The sequence below is a fragment of the Mesocricetus auratus genome, unplaced genomic scaffold, assembly GCF_017639785.1.
Source record: "Mesocricetus auratus isolate SY011 unplaced genomic scaffold, BCM_Maur_2.0 Super-Scaffold_6723, whole genome shotgun sequence".
Classification (NCBI taxonomy): domain Eukaryota; kingdom Metazoa; phylum Chordata; class Mammalia; order Rodentia; family Cricetidae; genus Mesocricetus; species Mesocricetus auratus.
The window spans coordinates 8,468,680-8,495,412 of record NW_024429183.1 but is presented as its reverse complement, the minus strand read 5'-3'; the positions used below and the strand labels follow the sequence as shown (position 1 = coordinate 8,495,412).

The following is a 26,733-nucleotide window of genomic DNA, read 5'->3' as shown; positions in this document are numbered from 1 at the left end:
GTGCTTAGAATGTGGACTATGTTCCATAGGTTCATGTTTAAGCACTTAGTCCCCAGATGGCGGCACTGGTGTAGATGGTGCTTAGCAGGTAGGGAGTGTCGCTGGAAGAGTAGGTCACTTGGTGGTGAAGCTTAAGGTTTTAAAACCTGACACCACATCCTGTTCCCACTTGGTTTCCTGGCCACAAACACAATGTGACCGGCTGCCTCACATCCCTACCTCCATGTCTTCTCCACCGTAATGAATGGTGTCTCTTCTTCCGGTTGCTTGAGGGTATTTAGTCACAACAATAAGGTAGCCCACTTCCTCAGGCCTCCTCATCTCTATGGACACTCCTTTGCCATAGCTTTCTCTGGAGGAGGCAGACACGGACACTGCCAAGTGTTCTCCAGGGAGTAGTACAGAGTAGCAGCCATTACCGGCAGCAGTCACTGAGAGAAATCGTCTGAACAGACTGGTGACCTTGCCCTGCCACATGCACCTCTCGTTTGAACTACTCAAACGCATCGAAGCAATCACAAATAGTCAGGGGTCTAGACGGGAGAGTCAAAAGAAACGGTTTCGCACAGAGCACCTTCTGTTCACCTGTTCAACCAAAGCTCTTCAATGCCCCCACCAGATGTGAAGCAGTGACAATATACAGAGCATCCAAACAAGTTTGTAAGGCCAGAGACCTGAAATCAGTAGGCTCATTTATGAGAAAGATACCAACCTCCATACTGCTGATATCCCTACCACTTTTTGTTACACATTGACTAAAGGACACTGGCTAGGCTCTTGTCCTCACGGCTCCTAAAATTGATCCCTGACCAGGCTTTATAATTGTAATACTAAGCCCACAGTGCCAGCCTGTACCTGCTTCTCCTGGGAATCAAGATGCCTCCTCCTCTTGGCTCAACCTTCCAGCACCTTGGTGACTCATATCTGACCCTGGGATTGAACCACCTTTCCCAGAAGAAGAGGAGTCTTGGAAGACAAAGATAGCAACCAGAAAAGGAGGCACCAAAGGCAGCCAGGGCCGATAACTCCTCCAGCTAATTTCATTCCCATTTCTCCCATGCTCCTGGCGATGATACAGTTGGCTCTTGGGGGGGAAGGTGATGAAAAGTTATCAGTCAAGATAGCATGAAGGAATGGTTATTTTTAGATAATTGTTGGCTGTAAGAGGCCTCTTTTTAAACTTTAAAGAATTGTAAGGGCAGAGCTGTCCCTGGCACTAACATTGATGCTGTTTATAAGAATCAGGAAACGTAAAAATAATTGACTGGAGGATGGTATCCGTTCTTCTGGTTTGCCTGTGAGCCTAGAGACATATAGAAGAGAAAAACCACAGATGTGTTTTCTTCAACTATTGACCCTTCTGCAAATCTGAGCGGGAGAAGTCCCTCCCCCTCTGTGAATCAAAGGGAAAGCTGGTTATTTTCTTACACTCAGAATACTTGAGCTCAGAATTAGTCCTCAACAGCCACACTCTCTGGTCAAGCCACTGAGTCAGACAGGAAACTCCCCTTATCCAATCAGAGCGAGGAAATCTCTCTGGGAAACCAACCTCCAACCTCAGGCAGCTTTTGTGCTCGCCTGGTGAGTCGCCTGCCTTCCCGCTGCTACTTATAGTATTCTCAAAAAATGGTTACACTTAGGCGTATTTGATCATATTTTTCCCCAGGGACTGTTTTTTCTTTCTTGAAAAAATCTTTTAGTCCATATTATTTATTAGATAAGGGATACACCCCTGTGGCCAATTCCCACCATCCACAATTCACTCCATCACCCAGATAAGCTCAGAACACTTGCACTGAGAATTGTACTCCAAGCATATAAGCTGGATGGGCTTAAAGCAGGAGGCCTCTCTGCACTGATCTCTGTCAGAGACAAGCACTTCTTCATCTCCCATGGTGGGTTGCAAGATTAGAGTAGGGGCCTTTGGTGAGATGTCTGATAATGAACAGATGTTTGGGAGATACTGTTCTGGACCATCCTTCTCTGCAGTGGTGGAAGGCTGAAGGTTGAAGGAAGGATTCAGGGAAGGAATGAAGCTGAGGATGAATGACAGTGTGGGTGTGGCCTACGGGCTGGGTAGTTTTGGTTCCTGCTTTGCAAGCAGAAAGACTTTTCTGAGTTCTAAAAGGTGACATGAAGAAGAAAATGTTGGTTATTGGGCACTGATATGAGAACTCAAGCCCATGTTCAGGGCTGATATTAAGGAAAAATTACGGCAAGACACACACACACACACACACAGGAGAGAGGGAGAGGGAAAGGGAGAAGAGAAGAGGGAGAGGGGGAGAAGGAGAGGGGAAGAGAGAGAGAGTTACTGATATACCACATACCCTTGAGTATGTCTCCAAAATCTTTTTTTGGTTATTATTTTTTAATATATGAAGCAGAACTGCTTGTATTGACCTGGGAGAAGTCTTCAAAATCTTTTTGGATCCTTCACACAAGACTGTTATTGCCACATATGGTCTTGAACATCTTGGCATATACTCAGAGTTATTCTGAACTACTTGAGGTTGATAAGGAGAGGTCTGGGCCCAGCAAGAAGGGTCATACAGCTACTTGGTCCATAGACACTTACACTGAGAATTGTACTCCAAGCATATAAGCTGGATGGGCTTAAAGTAGAAACTCTTGATCCCAATTGCTGAGGTCCAAGGTCAAGGCTCCAGCAGGTCCTTACTAGATGAGCCCTACTTCTTCTATCTCCTGTTGTATCCGTGGCAGCACTTGGTGCCCCTCTGCCTCTCTGCCTCTCTTCCCATGTGGCATCCTCTGTGTATGTCTCCTCTACTTTCAAGGACAGCAGTCTTAAGGGGTCAAGGGCCCAGCCTACTCCAGTGTGATTTCATTTTAACTAATTACTTCTACAATCTAATATAATTATGTCTGTTTTCAAATAAGGTAACACCCCGAGGCATAGGTCTTCAACATATACTTTTGACACACTTCAGTTCATGCCTAGTGGTAATGGCAGTGCTCTTGCTAATGCTGCCATTTTGGAAAGTCTGGTGTATGCAGTTAGGTGCTTTTTGTTTGTCATCTCCAAGGATCAGAAAACTGAATCTCAGGGAAGCATGTTCCACAATCTCACTCCTGACTCCCTGGCCCCACTCTACTTCCCCTGGGCCAAATTTTCTGTGAGTTAGCTAATATTTTGCTGCAAGCTCACCATATGATTTGTCCCTGAGTCCAAAGGAGGCCTGCAGTGTGACAGGTGTCAAAGAATCACAGTGCAATTTTAAAACCAAGACTGCTGGAGAAAATGTAAGTCGCTCAGTAAAAAACAAGACCTAATAGTATAGTGCTCAGAGCAGAATCTAGAAGGACTCTGGGAAGTCCCCAATCACTAACTATAGACTCATAGACTCTGAACCCAACTTCCTGGGTTCAAATCCCACTTCCTAAGGTTACTCTGGAGGATTCCTCCATTAGAAAGAAATTGTATCCTCCTCCTTATAGTAGTTAATGCCAATAATTACCACATATTGTTCATTCCCTTTGTTTTGCTTTGTTTCAGTAGTGGAGAAGTTGTAGGCATGGCTTCATGTATCCCAGGCTGGCATATAACTCTCTATATCCCTGAGGATGACCTTTAAAACCAGATATTTTCCCACACTGCATAGGATTTTCATGAAAGCTAATCAAGTCTACCTACATGTTACAATGGTGTAACATGTCAATCCTGTTTTAGTGCTGGTGCTGGTTAGTTTTAACTGAAAACTTGACACGACCCTGAATCACCTGGAAAGAGAGACTCAATGAGATTATTTAGAACAGGTTGGCCTGTGGTCATGTCTGTTGGGGGTTGTCTTGATTGTTCACTGATGGAGGAAGAACCAACCCACTATGAGTGGCACCACTTCCTAGGCAAGTGGTCCTGAATTGTGTAAGATGAAAGCTAGCTGAGCATAAGCAGCAAACAAGTTGACAGCATGGGTGAATTGGCCTTTGCTCTTGCCTGTGAATGTGGTGATACCAGCTGCCTCAAGTTCCTGCCACAGTAACTTACCCAAAGCCATGAGTTATAGCCTAGAACTGTAAACTGAGTGAACACTTTCCTTTCCTACATTGCTTTTCATCAGCAACAGAAATGCAGCTAGAGTAGTTCTCCAAACATAGATTTCACAGCATTATTGAGTACTTCATAGGCACTGAATTTTTCTCTAGTCCCTGAAGTCTTCTCTGTTTTTTATGTTAATAAAACCAGAAGAAAAATAAAACTATGAGTGATTCTGCCTCCGGTTTGAATGTTCCTTCTGCATGGGACATGGCTTCAGATGTGAGAAAGTTTACTTGATACTTATCTCTGGGTGCAGTGGTGCTCCCCCAGGCACCAGCCCTCCTCCTGCTTCCTGTGTGACACTCCTTTCTTCTCCCCCAGATGGCCCATGAGTGACAGTGGTAAAATGCAGTCATGTCTTTTGTGTATCCTCTTCCTGGAATGTGCCCCTCCTCACAGAGAGAGAGAGAGACAGAGACAGAGAGAGACAGAGAGACAGAGAGAGACAGAGAGACAGAGACAGAGAGATACAGAGACGGAGAGAGACAGAGACAGAGACAGAGAGAGACAGAGAGAATCCTGAACTAGAGAGGGGATGGGAGTACAGAGAGCAGAGCTGGGTGAAACAAAATTGGAAGAGTTCCCTCCTCGCTTGGGTGCCAGAGATGAAAGTTCTGGGAGGCAGGTCCTGGGTGACTCCTTGTCCATGGTTTCAGACAGCTCTAAGTTGTGACTGCTGTTGCAAAGCACACCTCCCTGGTCAATACGCCCTCTTTTTTGGGGATCATATGACTTCTTTTAGTCTCCAGATTTCTTTTTAAGATTTCCAGAACTCCTTTACTGGAGGATATTTGCACGGGTGTGGAGCACAGCATGCATTGTCAGAGAAATTACAAATTACTAATTGAAGTGCCTCTGAGAATCATTTTCCTTTTGTTTTGCCTAATTTTCCACACTTAGGAGATCAAACTTTCAGTTAAATGTTTATACAGCAATTCAGCCCTTGCAAGCCATCTGTTGCCAAGCGGGATCTCTAGGACGCACAGTCGCATGTGCTGGGTTGAGCCTTCCAAATCTCTTTGCACAGAGGCCCGATGTTTAACTCGTGCCAGCAGATCACTGATTTTATTTCCAAATCCCCTGCCAGACTCACATTGATCTCCAAGGGTCACTGATGGAGAGCAGTGTAGGTTGACCTGGGCCTGCTCAGAGCTCTCACCTTTTGCTTCTTAGTTGCTGTCATGGAGGAGGCACCAAGGGATGCAGGCAGCAACCTTAGGGTTAGTATTCACACTTGCTTGTGAACAGCCCAGCTAGCATGCACCAGAGTGAAAATATTACTTCTTATAAATGCTCAATAATTATAGTCTTTATTCCATTCAAATCTGTATTATGACATACAGTAGAAAGCCTTCAAGTTTTTCCTGGAAGAGTTGACAGGGACTTGTGGATGATGATGAAAAAATTACTATACAGAGAACAAAAAATCTGCATAAACAGGGAAGCATTGGTGGTGCCTGGGCTTGGAACTCTACCTTTGTGTAAGTGTGCACATGTGTACACATTTATGTGTGTAAGTGCAGGTACACACATGTCCCAGTGCACATGTGGAGGTCTGAGTATAAGCTCTGGTGTCAGTCTCATCTTCTCCTTAGCTTGGATGTGGGGTCCCTTCACTGTTTTCTACCCTGTACTCCAGGGTAGCTGGACGGAAGGCTCCTGGGGATGCTTTTGTCTCTGACACCCATCCAGTCTTAGGTAGGAGTGTTGTGGCTGCAGATGCTCACACTACTGAGGCTGGCCTTTACTTGGCTTCTTGGGACTTGGGCCCTGTGCAGTAGCAAGTGCTTTTACCCAGCCCTTTAGGGAATTCTCTTGCTAGCGTGGTGTGTTGGTTTCCGGAAACGTGGCTGAGCAGACTGCATAGGTCTTTTAGGAAAGCGTATTTCTCAAAGAATACTTATCCATGGTGCTTCCTGTTCAAATCAAAGGGGTCTGAGATTCTCTGAGCTAATAGCTGTTGACCAGGACATAAGGAGCAGGAGAGAGTGGGGCCTTCATCCCTGATTTGCTTGTCTGTATTGAAATCTTTGGAACACAAAATCATCACCTTCTTCCCATGAGAAGAGTTAGGACAGCTGTTTTCCATCTTGAAATTGATCTGAACAAAGGGTCTTTTTTATGTGATTTAACTCTTTATACACATCTCTGTTTTAGGACAGAATTGAGTGGAGACAGAGGGTAATGATGGTTTTTGAGTTCCTTATGGGTTTGTGTGTTTGAACACTTGGTGCCAAACTGACAATGCTGTTTGAAGGAGTTATGGAACCTGGCAAAAGTAAAGCCTGGCTGGTTGACTGAGGTGGACCTTTGAAGGCATAGTGCAGTCCTGGTTCTAGCTATGATGGACGTGATAGTAGCCATATGCCCCACAGGAAGAGTTAGCTACTCCAGCTGTCTTAACTTCTATGTCACGATGGACCACCCCCCAAAACAGTGAGCCCAAATAAATCAGAAGTTCCTTTTGTCAGTATTTTGTCACAACATGAGGAAAGTACTGCAGAAACTTCACGTGGTGGCACAAGCTGAAATCAAAGCTCTTGGGAAGTGAAGGCAGAAGGATCAGAAATGCAAGATCATCAGAAGTTTGATGTCAACAGAGGATGCATTTTACCCTCTCTTAAAAAGAATCCTTAGTGCCAGGAATGGAGCTTAGAGGTATAGTAGGTTCAGATCCCAGTACAAGCAAAGAAAATGCCCTTATGATGTTTTCAACTTGGTTAAAACTGGAATGAAGGTCCATTTTATCAAGGAAGGGAAACCATTTAGAAGGTGAACCCTGATGATTAATTTGTCAATTTTTATAGAAAAGGGATCTACAAACTGCAGTCCATGGGCCGAATCATGTTGTCTGGCTATGTTTGTGAATAAGGTTTTATTAGAACACAGCTGTAGCTAATTTGGCATCACAACAGTGGGTTCATTCTTGTAACAATACATCCTGCAGTTTCTAAACTATTCAGCTCAACCCTCTTACAGAGAAGTTTGAGGACTCATTGGGTATCATTAGCCTGTTTGTGGTACCTACACTTGTTTGAACTGTGACCGAATCTGTTTGTCCATATATTCAAACAAAATTATCCATTCAAAGCAAACAAATATATAGTAAGGTACTGGAAAAGGTGTTAAGAGTGGGAGGACTTTTATTTTGTGGAGGGAAAAGGCAACCAGGGGGCAAGAGAAATCAGAGTATATTTTCTGAGAAAGTGTCTGACACCCTGATTTTTTCCTTTTCCGAGCTTTCCTTGTGTTTCAATGTAGCTACATTGCACGAAGAAAGGGCCTTTCTCTTTCTCTGCTCAGTAAAAGCTACCCCTCCCCATTTTCTTGCATTCAATTAGTCAGAGCTCAAGTCTTACTTGATCACTGTAGACATCATTTTGGGAAAGTATCTAATCCTATTTGGGCTGAGCAGAAAAGTTTTCAACGTACGAAAACCACCAAATAGGCCATGACAAAGAATAAATATCACCCACCCACCACCTGGCAGAGCTGGGATCAGCTCAAGGTATCAGAGCTGAAGGAGCCAAGGAGATGTGACAGGAGTATTCACTGAATAGGCATCAATTTACTGTTGGGATGTGTGTTTATAAGCCTTTTCTTCAGCAGAGAAGTACTTAGAGTGCAGTAACCACTTTCAATAAAATTAGTGGAAAAACAGGGAGTTTTAGGGAGTGAGAGATCAGGTATTCTGGGCTCACCACACATCAGGTGATTGAAGCTAAAAATGGCTTTAAATACTGCAATGGCTTGAAATGCCTTACATAAACTGACCAGGAATCTGGGGCATTCACACTACAGACAATTTTCTTCTCCTCCAGATAAGGGATGGGAATTAGTCATAGGGGTATTTCCAGATAATGTAGTTAACACCTCACGCAGTGTTAGGTAGGCAGAGAGCACTGCTCCAGGGAGAGAAACCGTTCCTGCCAGCTCTGACAAGGAATGTGTGTATTTTTAAAGTCTTGAGTGACCACTAGTGAGTCATGGCCACAGAATGCATTCATTTTGATGTAAAATGTGCCAAGTAGTGCTCCCAAACAGCTGTGTGCTTGTTTGTTCAGGTTATGGATTTATTCATTTATTCACTAATCCATCCATCCATTCTTCCACCCATCCACCCATCCATCCTTCCTTCCACCCACTCACCCATCCATCCATCCACCCATCCATCCATCCATCCACTTTTCACTTGTTCTATTTGTTTATCCATCTAACATCTACTTGCTCATTCATTCATTCATTCATTCATTCATCTTATGGCAATTGAGGTAGCAATGGGTTGGCTGCCCTGAGGGAGGTGCTCTCTGGAACATCACATGAGGTCACAGTGGAGTTCCTCTAGTCCTCATCATCTTGCTTATATCTCTGCCACCTCCTTTCCATGCCCAGTTTCCACCATGTATGTTGGCTCCTTTCAGTCCCTTCCTCCTACTCTGCTGAGTCAGGAGTTGCTACTTTCCCACCTTCCAAAGGTTTCGTGATCACCAAGTAAATGTCTCCCCCAGATATTAGACTTTTAGTACTTCCTGAGACAGGCACAGATGTTTGAATTGAATCTGTTTTTAACCAGATACCCTGAAAAACCAGTTGTGTCTCCCATTTTGGGAATGAGAATGAGTAATATAAGAGAAGGAGAGTGTGCACCATGACATACAAATGAACTTTAGGAGCCCATTCCCCATGGAGGGATGCTCTCTCAGCCTGGACACATGGGGAAGGGCCTAGGTCCTGTCCTGGATGAAATGACAGACTCTGGAGATCCCCCCAAAGAGGGCCTCACCCTCCCTGGGGAAAGATGTGGGGATTGGGCTGGGAGTGAGGGGGTGGGGCTGGGAGGGAGAAGAGGGGGACCTGGGATTGACATTTGAAGCATGCATGTTTCTAATTTAAATTAAAAAAAACACAAAAAAAGAGAAGGAGAGTGTGAGCAGATTCTCCCTTACCACCACAGCCAGCCACTACCTGTTGAGAGTGGGGTGTGGGCCAGCTGCAGAGGAGTATATTCTGTGTATAGGCTGATTCTGTTCTCAAAATAAATACCATGCGTTGAGTGTCATGACCTCAGGAGAAGAAGCAGGCAGCATGTGTCAGAGTATTTCCCAGTCACCCTGCTGGTTGGAGGTCGAAGACTGGGTATCCTGAGAAACTATCTAAGGATGATACTTGGCATTATTCTTGGAACATAGTCTAGGATGCACACCTGTGAGGGAATGAGGCACATAGAAGGAATGGTGCAGGGACTGAGCGGTGATGCAGGAGTAACAGGTGGTTTGGACGACCCCCAGCAGACTCTGAAGCTGGAGTAGCCCTGCAGAGATCCCAAGTGGGACAAGGAGACAAGAGTGCCACTGATAGAGGCTGCCTCTCATGAAGTATCTAGCTAGGGCTAAGCACAATCTCTGCAGAGGACCCCTCCTTCAGAAGGAAATGGCCTTGTGACCGGAAAATCACCTTGATGCAGAATGGCATTTCAGCAGAGTATCACAGCATCACTGCAGTGTCCCAGGCATGCTCCGAAGCATGCTGTAGTGCAAGGAGGCAGAAAGTGGCAGAAAGAAAACCTGGAGCAAAAATCCGTAGATGCGTCAGTTTCACATTCTGGGAATGTGCTAGGAATGTCAATCATGAAGAGAAAGGCAATTTCTTTTTTCCCTTTTCTGTATCTTTGGTTTCCATTTAATATGTGTATATGTATGTTTGTTTGCTGGGGCATGCTCATGCACATGTGTGTGCTTGCACGTAGAGACCTGAGCTCATTCTTAGATGTCATGTCTCAGAAGCCACCCTCCTTGTTTCCTGAGACAGACTTTCGCTGAGATCTAGGGAACTTGTGTTTATATGCTGTTTTTTTAAGGTGAGGACTATGACGTCACTAAGTCCTAGGACAGATTCTTCTCATGAAGTCTCCCGTGCAGGAACCTGTTTGCATCTTCACTTGAGGAAGTACCAAAACCAAAGGCAGCCTAGAGGTTTGTCACCTTAGAAGCTACAGAACTGCAGTGTAAACAAACATCTTGTTCTCCGTGGCTCTGACACTGGGGAACAACCTGACCCCAGGCCCTTCAGCTGAAGAGTATGTATTCTGTGTGTTGGAAGCTTCTGGTTGCCAAAGAGATCTGCCCAGTTGGCTTGTGTTGTTGGACAAAGGAGCAAGTTCTGAGCCCATTTAGACCCATTTCTGTGGCTACCTGAAGAATAACTCATAGTCCCAGGATTTCTTATCCCAACATCTTCAGTCTCTCTGCCCTGATGTCCCTCATACCTAAGGCTGCATTCCCACACTTTACACCCCTCCTTCACTCCATGCAGGGTCCCAGGCCCACCCTCTCAATAAGAGTATTTTGAGGTGGAGTTGTCATATTTAGTGTAGGGTGTAAAGATTCCCCTGGTAGAAACACACTGTTCCCATCCTCTGGTGAGCCAGGTGTACCATGAGGTCTGGGGCCATGTCGGTTTTGAATCTGTCCTTGTATTGTCAGAGCTCTGGGTTACCTGACCATCATTCTCCTCACATTCAAAACAGAACCGTTAATACCCACGCAGAGTTGTTGCTGTTTAATGAGGCAGTGAGGAGATGTTTCTAGAATACTGTTAAGGCTCCTTACTGATAAAATACGTGTTTGACACTGTGGTTGCCTTGGGCCAGGGAAGTGCCTGGATGAAATCAGCTTTAGGTTACAGGGACCACAGTGAATCAATATCTAACCTCATCAGTTTTTATCAGTAAACATCAGTTTATGTTAAGCATTTCCCCACAGTGCCTGACTCAGCCCAGTGGCTTTATGACTTGCTTGGGCTTCAATTTTTCTGTTAACAAAATGGGCTAATAATACTCTACAGTACTCTTGCAAGAATTCAATAAAACTTCTACCTCTTGGCATCTTCAAAGCTCCATGGAAAGCCTCCAGGTCCTTATCTAGAATCCATGTCCTGTGAATACCACTCAATCCGAATGTCAAGGCACTGCCAGCAGAGGACAGACTTTTTACCACCTGGACACTCTGAGGACCAACTGCACAGCCAGCGTGCATTCTCGCTGACTGCGTGCTTGGTAACAGGCTGGGCTTGTGTGCCTTCCTTTTGACAAGCCAGACATTTGTGAGAGGCTGAATCCTATCAGGTGCGGCGGCCAGAGCTGGGAAAAGCAGAGTAAGGTGTTCCTTGGTGAACCCCGTTTTCCTGAGTTCAGCATTTCTCTACACTATGAGGTTAAGAGAGTTGTCTTGTCAGGAGACTGCCCAGGTGGATATACCAGGTGACCCACACATACTGAGCCATTAACTCGTGCCTTGCCAGCTTGCAGAATCCCTTGAAGTTTGCCTGGGACGGTGCAGGCACTGCCTCACTTGCAGGCAGAAATGGAGCCTATGAGTGTGTCTGGTTGGAAGGATCTGGCAGTGGAGTGCAGAAAGGAGAAAGAAGGTTCTCCTAGGCTTTACATAGAGAGGATGCAGCTCAGGCGGGCAATGTCACAGGCCCAATTCTGACACCTTTAGCCAAGGAACTTATTTCTCTATGCTTAACTCCCATACAGCCTGCCAACCTCTCCACCAGAATGAGATCTGGGTTCAAATCATAGGCACCCACAATGTGCTCGTGAGCATCACCTTTCAGTGCGTTAAGGTCCAAAGTCAAATTAAACAGCTGCCAGTGGGATCAATACAAATTCACATTTATAGTCGCATGGTAGATGACCTGTGAGCCGCTAGTTCATTTCTGGCTCTAAGCTGTGGGACCCCAAGATTTCACTGCAGCCTACTAGGAAAACTATTATAAAATTCATTTTTATCTTTTTAAAATACTTATTTTTATTTTATGCCTGTGGGTGTTTTGGCAGCATGAATCTCTGCGCACCCTGTGTGTGCAGTGCTCACAGTGGTCAGAAGCCATCGGCTCTCTAGAACTGGAGCTGCACATGGTTGTTAATAGCCCTGTGGGTGCTGGGAACTGAACTCAAGTTCTCTTCCAAAGTAGCCGGTGCTCTTAACAACTGAGCCATTTCTCCAGCCCTTCATGTTTGTATTTTAAAGCGAGTAGCTGATGGGAAGAATAAGAGAATTGGGGCGAAGTGGACATAGAGGCTGTGTTACGGGAGCATACTTTGCAGAGGATACTGGATTTTCACAAAGGAAGTGCCCATCTGGGTCTGTGGAGGGCAGCAAGTCAGCCAACACCATTTCCATATCTCAGTTTTCTCATTTGCAAAGTGGAATTATATGTATTTGTCCAGATTCGTCTTTCAAGTTTTCAGATAGGACATGTGAAAGAATACTGTGGCGGAGACTAGGGAGATGGCTTATCGGTTAAAGCACTGACCATACACAGTGTAAAGAATGGAATTTAGATTCTCCGAGCCCACATAAAGCTCACAAGTGTAGAGGTCACCTTTAATCACAGAATTTGGGAGGCAGAGACTGGAAATCATCAAAGCAAGGTGGTTAGCTGAACCAGCTGGAAATAATAGGCTCAGGGTTCAGTGGAGCCTTAGTAAGCGAAGGACAGAGCAGTTGAGGAAGACAGCCATCATTATCTTTGGGCTTCCACATGCACATATACACAAACACACATGTCTGTGTGCATGTGCACACAAACACATATACACACAAATACAAATACATACAAACACACATGCATACACACATGCATGTGCGCATAAGTATATATAAATGTATACCTGAGTGTAAAAAAAACTAGTAACAAAAGAATACTGCAGCAATCATCCATCTATAAACACATTGATTCTACATCAAACAGTATTCATTTTAGTGCGTGTGTGGTGGGGGGAGGGTGCTTACACACAGGCCAACAGAAAGCTGCAGACCTCTTAGAGCTAGAGATACAGGCGTTTGTGAGGTAACCAAATGGGTGATGGTAACTGAGCTGTGGTCCTTTGATACAGCAGTTAGTGCTATAAAGCCCTGAGCCATCTCTCCAGCCCTGATAGTCTACATTTCTGCTGCACTTAACTATTATGGTACTCATTCACTCACCTATGCCACCCTCAATGCGCGTCTCCACAGCTGTCTTTGAAGAAAGATTTTTGAAGATGTAGAGGGTGTATGTTAATGGCTAGTGCAGGGATTGCCTTGAGTTTTACTGCTGTTAACAAAGACCATGGCGGTTGTTCAAATGCTGGTGTCCTGCGGACATGAATACAAGCTCACTTCTGTCCCACTGTGTGGTACCTGTCAGTAGAGTTCATGGCCAGCATGATGCTTAGAGATGTTGAAGGAAGTTAGGCAGAAGGTGACTGTTGCTTGGATTGCTAGCTAGATAGTAGAAATGTTTCCCCATCTCTCAAGTCCCTTAAATGAAGAGAAGGCAGGACATTCCTATCTGCATGATTCCTTCTGTCAGCTTGGAATAAACAGAACAGCAGCTACTTATGAACTTGTGTCTTCTGTCTAGCCCAGGAAACTAACAAATGTCGTCACAAGATCCCATCAAAGGAATATTATTATGTCCTTCCTATAAGAAGAGACTAAAGCCCAGTGACTTGCCACACGACTGCAAGAAGCTGTGCTCTTCCTAATTTTAGTTTCATACAGCCACACACTCTGCCTAAGTCTGCTCTGCTGTCCCTCCCTGGACACAAGAGTTCTTATAGATCCCCATTCAGGGGAGGTTAGACAGGGCTTCTCCATGCCCAAGGGGATTGTTCAGAGGGCTGTTTCCTGGAAAAAGACAGGCAGCAAAGGCTGTGTCTGCACTTGTGCTGTGAGACAGCAGGAAGAGTTGACTATGTATATGTAATTCCTATGCTGGCTCTGCATTCCAAAGACCTAATGTTACAACATTCTTCAAGGGCTCCAGAGTTTCTTGTGCCATCAAATTAGGTTTGAAAACTTCAATAGAAGAAGTCCCGAAGGAAACTGTCAATTAATGCATTTACACTGTAGCATCATAGTTGCGCAAAACATCTTCAAATTCTAATGCTGTTTGCCAACCATTAAAGAAGTGAGCAGGCTGCTTGGTTTCCATAGATACCCGAAGTAATGGCCCCTTTCCTCTCCTTAAAGTGCGAGGGTTGTTCAGTTTCATTCTTTTTTTCCTCTTTCTATTTTGTCTTTCTTAACTTTCCTATCTCCATCCCCATTTATAAAAATAAAAGATAACTAAATTGAAACCTGGCAGTGTCATTTGTCTGAGGCAGATAGCTTGATTTATAAACTCAGGGGATTACATTTCTGCTCATCTCATTATTCCATGACTTCCTCCAAGAGTGTTGGTACTTCCAGGAACCAGATTAGAGGATTTTCAATTGATCAAAGTATTTCCCCAGTCCATTCAAAACATATACACACATACTCAGAAGGAATTCTTAATGTTCTGTTGAGAAGGAACTGAGTTTTGATAATGTGTGGAGTGGAGGTTGACAGACTATTGCCTGGAGGCTAAATCTGGTCCATTGATTGATAGTATAAGTAAAGTTTCATTGGGACACAGCCATGTTCATTTCTGTGAATATTGCTCATGACTCCGTTTGCACAAACAGTGCCAAACTTGAGTTTTTGCAACAGAAACTGAAGGGCCCATAGAGCCTAAACTATTTCTCTGTAACTCTTCAGAGTGAGTTCATAGACCTTATGTATGCAAGGAAAAGAAAATCGGAGTATTGGTGGAATTGAATCATTTTGTCCTTTTAGACAAGTACCCAGTCTTAATGTGACTCAGTCAGGTTCTGCATCTTTGAAATGGGTAGAGTAGGACCCTCTCATAGGATATTAAGACTGTGCTTGGCATCTAAGGAGTAAACAAGAATTATTTTCACTTGTTTCTTTGTGGGTGAGCTGGGGGGACAAATAAAGACAATCAAAGAAGCCTACCTGTGGCTCTAGAAACATCCAGACACCCAAGAAAATGTGTGAAAATGCACTCCAAAGAACTCAGCTATGGTTCTGGGGTCTGTGCTCAGCAGTTCCTTCCTGTAAGATGAGAAGCCCTACAAGGACTCCATTCATGGTGGAGAAAGCAGACAAACGGCACCACACCAGTTTAGGAAGAAAGCTTTAATTTCTATCCACCTTTAAAGAGTTTGAGAGAGTTCCCCCTGCCCACTTTTAACAAACCAGTACATGCCTTCAGATTATAAAAGTACCTGAAATCGCCTAGAATATCAACATGCATAGTGTGTTAGTATTTACATATATTTACATAAGGAAGCAAGAGAAAGATCTACAGTTATTTACAGTCTACATAGGAGAAGAGAAAGGCAGCCTAATTGTATTTCCTAAAATACAGTGGCTGAGTAGTTAGCACATGCATATTTAGATAATATTTGCATGATAGAATGCAATTTAAAAAATTTTTTTTGTTTGTTTTGTTTCTAGTGTATTTGCATCAAGTGCTCACTAACACTCAGGCAGAATTATTTACCCTGGCAATTAAAGCAACAGCACACATGATCATTTCCCACTAACTAGCAACAAGCTGCTGGTGAATGAAATATCTATTGTTTCTCATTAGCCCCTGGACCACTGAGATGAGATCTCTCTGTGTAAAGGTGGTGCCTGAGTGATCACCATTAATTATGGAAGTAATAACAAATGAGATGCACACCACAGTATGTTCTGGATGAAATGTTAGCAAGGCCGACATCTTCAAGTCAGAGAAATGGTCTGTCCCGAGGAGTTCTCAAAGAAAACAGACACAGTTAAATGAGGATGTGCCCTATTTGACATGGCAGGACTGGCCATTGGTGTTGGGGGGCTGCCGATGAGAACAAGATGCACCTTCTCAGTTCATGCTGGGATGACAGAGTAAGAGTTCAATTCTTACCTTGATGTGGTCATTTCAGAGACCCTGTGTTTCTTATCTCCCACCCTAGTATTTTTATTTCTATTTGTAGGGTTGACCAGTGACATAGGTATGTAGATACTATCAGTCTTAAAAACCTAAACAGCTTGTTAGAGGTGTGCCCTGAAATCCTGCCTGCTCTCTATAGTCAGGTTTTTTATTTTACCTTGAAGAGATAAAAAAGACAGGAAAACTGAACAAATCTTTTCTATGCAGAAGAAAAGGGGAAACTATTCCCCCCCCCCTTTTTTACCATATATTGGAACATCATTTTACCATATATTAGAACCAAACCCATTAATTCTGCCTGGCAATCATTTTAAAGTTTTATTTCAGTATACATGGTGAATACAGAGGCATACATGTATGTACAGCATATATATGTAAGTATATACATATATATATGTATATATATGTGTAAGTAACTATAACCAAAGTTAAAGAAGTAAAATGTAAGATGTTTTAAATTAACACCAGCTAAGTATCTTCTTTTATCTCTTATGAACATTGTGGTCCTTCAGCACTGGCATTGAAGTGGACCAGTTGGAAAATTACAGGGGTAGGCCCAATTATGCTGTAAGTAAGATGCTTATTTCAGTGGCAAATTTCTATGGCTATTCTGTTGGCCATATCAAAGTAACTCATGAAAAAATGGGTCCCCAAATTTCCATCCCACAAGACAAATCTCCATCTGCAAAAGAGCTACAGGTTGAGCTGGGTTGAGCGATGTACACATTCCAGGCAACTCAACAGGGAATGCCCAGGGATACCTTCCATGAATATGTAAGACCTAATCCACAGAACCTTCCCTTCCATCTAATGAGGGTTGCTCAAGAGCAATGTAGGCAGGCACAAATGGAATATGGAGTAAGTGTGCTTCGGGACAACCAAACAGATTGCACTTGAGCCTTGCCCTTTCCCTCCTCTCATTAGGAGTACCCTCTACCTCCCTTCCCACCAAATCCTAGCTAGGGTCTCACAAGGAATAACAACAGACCTCAAAAGGTGAAATGATCCTAAATATCATATGGCTAGTCCTTTAAGATCACACAGAATTCTGTCATGGAACCCATGGGCTATCTATTGGAAAAAAAATCCTCAGACATGAGGAAAATAGAAAAAAGACTTTATTTATTTTAAGAGAAAGTCTAGAACAATCCTTGATGTGTACACAGAGCACCAACTCAGCTCTTTAACCCTCTTGTCTTGCTAAATTAAAATCTTCACCTGGTGTTACCTCTTACCTTCTCAACCAAAACATGCCTCTGGACACCTTGGAATGGTTGAGATTGGCTATCTAGTCCTCTTAGACTTTTAGGAATGGCAACTATATTCTTCTATTTTAAAAGAATTCCGTTTAGCTTTCTATCTAGAACCCAGGGTTTCTGGAGCTTTTTATTGCATAGTACAAAGAATAATGCTGCCAAGGTTGTTCTCATTTATTCCACCTTGGTTTTCAAACCAGCACCTCAAAACTCCTCAGGGACCTGTCCAGAAAACCATGTCCTTTGTCAGAGCCTTACATTTGGTGGTTCCTCCAATGCAACAGGAAATGTCTCAGGTCATCTCAGAGATGCTGTCTGAGAATACAGCTGCCATTTGATAGCTTAATGTCCTCCTCCACATCACTCAACAGGAGCTTTGCAATTTAGGTCTTATCTGAGTTTGGCCTAATGGTGTTTAGCATGATGGGTTAGCATGTTTCACTATGTGCCTATCCCTCAGAGCACTGCAGTCAAGCCTGTATTCTGCAGATGTGTCCCCACACCTAAGAATGTTCTCTGCTTTCATGGACGAGTCACCAGAAAAAGAACATGAGCTCTTCAACATCTGTGAGCCTGTGTTCAGTAAAGGGATTTGTGGTAGCAAGTAAGTTCTGGAACACACCGTCAAAGCCAATGTGACTGTTGAGCACACTCCCTTCTTCAGGGTGAAGGGGTTGTATGCGCTGGATTTGGCTTTTCTGGAACATTTTTTCTCACACTGGTAGGGCCTGTAAACAAATATCCAGGCTTCAGTCTCCAGAGCTGCTGCTGCTGCTTTCCTGCCCCCCTGCAGTGAAGGCTTTATTGTAAGGCAGGCTTGAGAACAACCTGTGCATTAGCAGCACTCCCAAGAGCTATGAAGAAGTTTACATCTCGGTGTCTAAACAAAATCTTTGCTTGTATCTGAGCCTGTGCTGTTCAAGGCCTTTGTAGGAATCAATCGTTGGGAATTTGTAGGAGTTAATGTGCTAGGGATTTATTGGGGGTTGCAAGCAAAGAGGTTGGTTGTTTTGCTTTGCAAGTCTAATGGAACATGTCAGCGCCTGTGCCTACAGGAGGCCACACTTGTATGGGAGTTTACAAAACAGGGGTGGTTCTGGAAATGAACTGGAAGTGCTGTACCTTTCTGGCTGAGTACATGCAAGCTTCCTTACAAGAGTGTTGTTGGGAGATGGGCAGGATAGAGAGGACATGCAAAGAGCCCTTTATTTCATTGACTTTGAAAGCATCTATCATCAAAGGGTATGTTCTTAGCTTGGTAGATCAGGTGCCTGGAGGTGGCATTTTGAGTCAGGTTACTTTTTTGTGAAGGGTCATTTGCTATTGAATCAATGGATAGGGTGCTGAGTCTTCACTTTTTTGGTTAATCCAAATGGATATAATTTCAATTTAGTTCACTGACTAAATCAACAATGGAAAAATCTCCTTTGAACATTTTTCATGTGAACATATGACAGCTTGTATATTTAATTTAGGCCAAATCAGGGCATCATTATATATGTAGGTGTAGCCTGAGGGAAAAGACAAAATAGCACAAGGAAGCTTGAGTTAGACGGGAAGCATCTAGAAGGAAATATGGGCAACATAACCACATTTGTGTCACATGTTTGGGAAGGAGGTTTCCTATACTAACTCATGGATTTTGAGTCAGTCAGTCTCTGACTATCCCCAGGACATTGCACAAGTTGCATTTGATCTCTGAATCTAAATGGGTCTACAAAAATGGAGATGCTAGTTGTCCGTGGCTCATGGAGCAGCATGAGGGTTAGAAAGTGATGCTTATGAAGCTATCTATATTCAGGCACCTGGCAAATGCCAGTCAGTCATCGTAGCCACGGGGAAAATCACTACTGACTAGAACTCACTGGAGAGCAGAGATCTTTGTTCTCTTCCTCTGCCTCCCTCCATTGTGGTGGAACCTGGCATGTTTATTGATAAGCCCTGAGCCAGCAGTGTACAACTCAGTTGTATGGATAGCAATGGAGGCATTCTTTCGTTGTGGCCACTGATCAGAGAGGTGCACGAGCGTAATTCCTGTACTAACTACTTTGCTCTGTGAACAGACAGAATATTATGGAATATGAGGTCAGTTTGCCCAATGGCAATATTGTTCTTGGATAGTAAGTGGGGACACAGCACCCCTTGGAACAGCTTGTTTTTGCCTCGTGAACCAGAAGTTGAAATTATAATTGGTTGTGAAAACAGCTATGTCCCAAACACCAAGATATTTGGAGATGAACTCCAGAATGCAATGCTGCATTTTTCTGATACACATCTTATAAACTCTCTTGCAGAAGTGTTACTGTTACTAGGAGAGTGGAAGGGTGATGAGATGCTCGTATCTACCATGGGCTGTGATTGATCATCCCACTCAGCGTTGTCTGTCTATAGGGCTGCTGGTTTCACATTTGGAAATTATATTCTTTGCCTATGAGACCCCATATGAGTATCAATAAAAGCTTTGAGGGTCTGAAGATGCACCCGGCTTTCATCTTGCGTAATGATCTCACTGCAGCACCCCACTTTTAATCCATCTCTGCAGTCACTGCTCACCTCTCAAGAGCCGCCTTCCTTCCCTGCCCTTGAGGCTCCAGTCCTAATCTATCTTGCTTGGTATGTCCCCATTCCTGAATCTAGTTTTTGCATAAATTGATTAATTCAGCATTTGCCGTGCAATGTCCTGGTATGGATATGGTATAATAAAGCAACTTCCAACATCTACTGCTCTTTCAAGTCTTTGAATATAGAATAGACATGCCATGATACTGGGTGTTATTTTAAAATGCATTGTTGCATCTACTTTAAGACAGGAAATCTATTCTTCCTTTCAAATAAGCATGCATATTAAAGTAGAATCACCTGAAAGCTAAATTAATTGTATAGCATGTGTTTCTATCAGAATGTGAGGATTCTATCATGGTATTAAGTAATGCATCACAGATATCAATATGTGGTTTTGTTTTGTTTTTAAACCATGAGTTGTTTATCAGAAACCTCTGTGCCTTTTTCTTCAAAGGACTCAATATCCATTTGTAACCTGTGCTGATGGTTACAAATCAATGGCCAGCAGTTATCAAATAAATGTTGATGGAGGGCGGCTACTTAACATTCCTGTCCCAACAATGGGTTTAGGAAGGCTGGCTCCTTTAACGCTCAGACTCTCAACTACCAACAGCAGCCCCTCTGCATCCCAGCTTTCTGAGTTGGAAGATGGGTTTGCAAACCTGAAAAATGATCTCCTAAGGAAAATGATGCACCTCTATTACCAAGATGTTCTCAGCTCAACCTACAAACAAGAACCCTAGACAATTTTGCATACATAGTAACAGCTGATGGCACAGTTGAACGTTGCCCATTCACAAATATTTGACTAGAACCCAGATAGCATAGGGGTGTGAGTAAACATTCTACTGGGCTTCCCAGAAATCCTCAGTACTAGGTCATCAGCGCTTTAGCCCAATGGCATAAGTGTGGGTTAGAGATGCTACTTCCCAGCTTCTTGTGAAGAGTGACTTATAAGCAACCTGACAAATTGTTCTGAAGGAAAACAAACAAACAAACAAAAATGATCAGGGAGAACCCGCAGCTCTAGCCAACACTCACCTGTCAATGGGTTATTATTTTATCACCATGGACCAGTAAAGCAATGTTGATAAATGGCAAGTCATACCTTCAAATATTGCACCAGTGTTGTTAACATTATTTCCTTTATATGTCTCTTTCATCTTCTCTGAATTATGTACTGATGCTCCCCAAAGTGGTGAGAAAGTCATTTGATGGTGATTAAAGTGCTCAAAAAATATCCCCAAAACAAAACCTTTCTTATCAGTTTAAAAATGTTTCATCTTCTTTCAGTGGCACAAGCTTGTTTACTAATGAGATCTCACTGATGGGCTTCTGTCTCAGGCTGAAAAGCTGATGAGCCCAGAGTGGGAACTTGTTTTTTAAACTGCTGCCACATCTAATAGTATAAAGATATCACTCAAAGGTTGCCATTGGAACAGCTGAAAAGAAAATTCTCTGGAAAGCCCATGAGGCAGTGGGCATGGAACCAACAAGATATTGTCAGCACTTAATTGTCTGTCCTGAAAAGAAGATAAAGCAAGAGCCAGGGGCAGCATGCATGGCTCAGGCTGGGAGGCTTTGCCAAAAGGATGCAATCAGCCTGTGGGGTGGCAAAAGTGGCCTTTGTGCCCGTTCTGTGCTCTTTTATAAAGCTGGGGGCACTGGCAGTTAAGTTTTTGTTTTAAACCACCCTAAGACCAATGGCAAGCAGTTGAAGGGAGCATGTGTGGAACACCAGGCTTTTAAAACTGCATGTCTTTCAGCATAGTTACCAAATGTACTCTTCTGTGAAACCAGACAAGCTGCCATCACTTGCAAATCCCAGATAGGGAAAACACACCTCCTCCCACTCCCCCAGTTAGCTTGATTCTGGATTGGAGTGACTTCAACGTTTCTTCACAACAGTACCATTTCAACAATGCAAGCACACAGACCACATCAGGTTAGAAGGACACAGTAGCAATATGCTACATTAGATTTGGAAGAACTCTAATTATCACTTCCTGAGTGGCCTCCCTTGGTCTTATCTCAGGATTGGCAAAGTTATGAAAGGCCAGCATGTTGTGAAATTAAAACCACTGTCTGATGTGAGAATCATCTAGAGCTTGGGGAAGGATTTGGAGCTGAGCTGACTAGATTCTCTCAGCCACCACTTAGAAGTCTGTGGTAAGTCATGTGTTCATTCTTGGCTGGATTTGTCACCTACAAAATAAAATGAAAATCCAAGAGAGATAGTCCAAAGTTTATTCAAAGCTCAGTGTCCACCTGGACAATGTTGCGATCAGAGGTCAAGATGCTGCTGTTCAGCTCTTTGTTAGCTGAGTGGTCATCCTTGTGTTCTGCTTAGTCATTAGAGGCACTTTGGCAGCCCCTTCCTCCTTAAAGTATGGAGAGGAACCCCATGACCCCTGGCAGGTATTTAGATAAACATGCTGGGTGCTCAGCTAAAGGTGATGGGCAACAACAACTCAGTAAAGGGACATCAATTGAGAAAGAAATCACTAAATCCAAAATATTCACTGCTTATGTTTATGTGGTGGGGAAGCATGTTAAGGGACTTCAGGAAGTTACTGACCATTTGCTATTCAATTAAACTCTAATCCCTGGTCAAATCTTCAAAACCTAAACTGGTGAGTCCTGGCCAGTGGGCTCAAGCAGCCAGATATTATCAAACATCAAGTTTGTTACATACACTCCTCCATACCTCTCCCACAGTCAGGCGCTTGGCTGCATTTGACCAATGCATATATGACCACAGACCCTGACACTGAACCAGCATGAAATAAAAACCAAATACATTTCATGGAACTTTGATAAAATTAAAACCCCTTCGGATCCTGATTCTCAGAGTGACTCTAGCTCTGATGGTTCTAGTCATTTATGGGGATGTTCTTCCATGGACACTCTGATCTAACAAAATTTAAACCCCATAGGGGCAGAAAAAAATGGTTAAGTTTGAGTAGGGACAGAAAGCCATCTCCCTTACAAGCAAACATTCCTACTGTTTTCCTGAAGGTGACATCTGTGGTTAGCTTCCGGTCCTTGTTTGTAACCCCACTCCCCGTCAGCTGATAGCGAGTTGATGCGTCAAGAGCTGTCCTCCACATACATGATCACAGGACGGCTGATAAACTGTACTGGCTTTAAATTAGAGCCCTGCTCACCATGCCTCCCTATGAACAGAAGCCTATTATTTTTAATTATGGCTTGCAAAGCAAAGTGAGCTCTTGCCCTCTTTATAGCATCTCTGGCAATATTCTGTCAGTTGGGATGACATGGTGCCCCATCAGTGAGCACGCCCCTAGCTACAGCCCCAACTGTTACTCCAGAGGAGATCAGAAATGATCAGTGGTGTTCATAGAAACTTGCATTTTGAAATGGGCTGAAATAAACATGCCTTCTACCTCAGGCCATATCTTGTTGTAAATCAGAACAGATACGACATTTAGAAAACTGTTTTCTGGGTGAATAAACATATCAGCGTAGGGATGTGTGAACCCCCCACCCCGTGTTGTGTGTGTGTGTGTGTGTGTGTGTGTGTGTGTGTGTGTGTATTTTAAAACATTTCAACAGTGCTGTAAAACCATCAACCATCCTACCCCTAAGAGTACCCTGGGCAAAGAATATAGGAATGATCTGGAACTAGCCTCACTTGAGTCATCCATTTCACTAGCCATATTCAAGAGCAGTTGTTCTTTTTTTTCCTTTTTTTCTTTTTTGGACAGAAGGTTCTAGAAAGTTCTTGGTGTCAAATTATATTGCACATTAAGAAGTCAAAGGGTTGGATGGATCTGTTCTTACATGTTGGGGAGGACAGCATCTTTTTCTTTGTGTTGAAATGGCATCTGGCATGATAAATTGAAATGTGTCTTTATTTCCCAAGCCTTTTCCTCTATGAGGTGTGAGAAGTCTCACCAGGTTTATAAGTAGAGTTTATGGACTTGTCTTTCCAAGGCTATCACACATCATACTGTGCAGTCCTGTGCTCAGAGTTAAGCCCTTGGCCATGCTGTTGTCCAAGTGGAGAACAGTTCACTTATCTCCAGATAGCCAGAATGTCATTGTCTCATTACTCAGTTTTTAAAAACAAGTGCTTTTCTCCCTTCTCTGTTTTTCAGCAACAGGGAGCTGCTACCACTGTCTACTGTGCCGTCGCCCCTGAGCTGGAAGGCCTTGGAGGGATGTATTTCAACAACTGCTGCCGTTGCCTGCCATCTGAAGAGGCTCAGAGTGAAGAGACAGCCCGGGCTCTGTGGAACCTCAGCGAGAGGCTCATCCAGGACCGACTTGGGAGTCCATCCAGCTAATCAGAGCCCCATAGTTTTAGGCAAATCCCCACCCATGCTCTGACCCTCATTACTGCCAGCCCCATCACCCTGGGATGCCCCTAACGCTTCAGTGCAGAGCCATGAGAGTAAAAGAGCAGCTTAATCAATGGGAAAACGTTGAGTGTCATTGGGAAGTAGGGACTTTCAAGGGACAAAGCCCCTTTTGTAGGACAGGGTCTGCTTGCTTTTCTGGTGGTGGCCTCCTTGAAACTGGAAGCATGGTTAACATATAGGTTCCTTTTCTCATTGTAGAAGCACAAGTGATTCTGTATTACCTTTGGAATAGCCTAATGTCCCCTTGACTCACCCAAGTACCACCACAGCCACCACTGCCACCTTTCCAGGCTGAGTTCAGTCCTGGAGGCCAATGTTTCAAACTTCCCTACCAAGTCTGATAAGGCTGGGTAACTTTGAGAGAAACTCAGTACCATGTCCCAACAGAACCGATGTGATGGTGCCAGCAGAGGGGAGAAGAGCCGGTGTGCAGAGCTGGTGGGTTCCAAGAGCGCCACTCGCTGTCTTCCTTGCCAAAGCTGTGCAAGCAATTCTTTATAGAGTATACCAAACACATCCTGAGAATCATTCCCTAGACACACAGATGGGCAAAGAAGGAAGCAAGGCATCCTTAAGATACATGGGATACTCTTGAGGTGGGAAGCAAGAAGCTCCCTTCATTCTTCACTCACGCTTCCAAGAACGACCTCCGTAATGAATGCCATGGCCTCTCAGTGCTCCCAAATTACCATCTAGCTTCAGCCTCCCTTGGTTTTCCCCATTTTATGCTTAATAAAAGAACATGCTTGATTATGATCGCCTGAATTGTATATTGTGAATGTTCATCTCAGTTATTTTTGTTCTGTTTTGTTTTTGTTTGTTTTCATTTTTTTTAGAAAAGAAATCTAGAGGAAAAATAAAGCGCTTCTTGTAGACGCCAGGAAAACACCATTCTCGATTCTTCTCTGAGTTTAGGTTTAGTTTTTGTGCTTTGTGGGCCGAGTTGTCTCACTGGATAAGCATGCCAGCATCATATTTTCTGTGAGAGAAAGAAAGAGAAGAAAAGTAGTGACTGTTGTGTAATTTTACCTTCATTACATTAATTCCTGTTACTTACTGATGGTTATCTCTGTCTTCAAGGGATGGTTCCTGGGATCATCAGTCACTTGAGAGCACTCACCTTCTCCACTTACACCATGGTCTCCCAGCAAGGGGAGATGGAGATGACTTTTAAATTAGTTAATATGCTCCTATGGACCATGCCATTTATGCTTCATTAACCCATATGAGAATCCTGAATAGTGCAGTCTGAAACTCAAAGTTTATAGTCACCAAGATGTAGAAGAGTCCTCTGTGATATGATAGAGAGACATTTATTAAGCATGAAGAAGGTGAGGGTGGAGATGTATATATGTCGCTGTTCCTTCTCCTGGGATGGCAGCTCCAAACCAGCCAATAGCACAGATTTCTGGGCCTCTGTCTCTAGGTCGTCAAGTCAAATATTGCTTTTCAGTTGCTTACAGCCTGCCTGGGGCAGCCCATACCAGCTTAGGAAACCCAAAGGAAAAGAAACTCCACACTTCATTCATAGAACTCCAAAGAATACTATGGGTTAGTGATTTGAAGCCATCAAGTCTCAGGATTGTTTGTTACACCGCAGAAGCTAGCTGACAGCTCTCATTTCGTAGTAGCATTTCCCTTGTAGTCTGTTTCTTCTCTCTTAGTTTGAGCCCCAGCTGCCTTGCCCATCCCCTGTTCCAGCACTTTCTCCCTTTCCCACAGAATGCTCTCTAAACTTGTGTTCCTCAGACATGCCAAACACGCTAACAGTTCCAGTGCTTTCTCTCTGCTGCTCCCTATGTAGAAATTCTTTTCTCATGTAAAGGTTTGTTTCTCATCGACTTCTGTTCTCTGCTTAAATGTCACCTGTTTCAGGCAAGGTAGCATGTGTGTCCATTTCATTCATGGTATCACCCCAATGACCCTCCCTTACCCTTAATGTTTCTCCTTTTAAATACTAAATAGCATTGGATACATTATGAGTCACCGTTTTTCTTTCTCCACAGTATAAACACCATGGAATTTTTGATCTGCTGAGTCAGTTAAGGGTCTGGACAAACCATACCCATCTTTTTGTTGTTTGCTCAAGGGATAAAACAGAGGCTCAGGGGGCATCTTCTCCATAGCCCATACCTAATGAGTAGCAGAATCAAGCCTTTAAGGCAGCTCTGAGTGCCCTCAAGCCAGTGTGCCTTCACAACCCACTCCTCTGCATGCACTTACTAGACACCAGCAGTGTATACACACTGAATTTATGCAAGGAGTGGCTGGAAAGTGGCTGTCCTGTTCAGACCAATGCCTGCTGTAAACTTTATAAATGGCTTTCATACCTGCCACTGAACCAGCAATACGGGCTTCTGTTCTGCCCAAATAACCTTTGTGCACCACTCTTTTCCAGTTATAAATATGTCCATACCCAGCCTGGGCTTATCTGTGGATGGACTTGATGTCCAGTGTTCCAATGAAGCCATATAGAATATACCCAACTTGAGAGCTTGTTTGCAGGTTCTAGCCCGAGAGCACAGCTACTCGTGTACCCTTGACCAAAGACCAGTCCTCTTCTATTTCAGGAAGGTCATCCTCTTCGACCCAGCATGAAGCTGTGCTTGGGGAGGGACACACATGGAGTGGCGATGGAGGAAGGGGACACCTGCCTGGCCAG

At 43.7% G+C, this 26,733-nt stretch overlaps 1 protein-coding gene across 1 annotated transcript in view; it reads left to right on the top strand.

Annotated features, from left to right (window-relative positions):
- Positions 1 to 24,824, top strand: part of Wwox (WW domain containing oxidoreductase) — a 907,540-nt gene extending 882,716 nt beyond the window's left edge. Inside the window, exon 9 of the mRNA XM_005073062.4 lies at positions 23,808 to 24,824. Coding sequence (XP_005073119.1) covers positions 23,808 to 23,996 — 189 coding nt within the window. The 3' untranslated portion in view covers positions 23,997 to 24,824. The remainder of the gene's footprint in view (positions 1 to 23,807) is intronic.
- Positions 24,825 to 26,733: the final 1,909 nt, after the last annotated feature.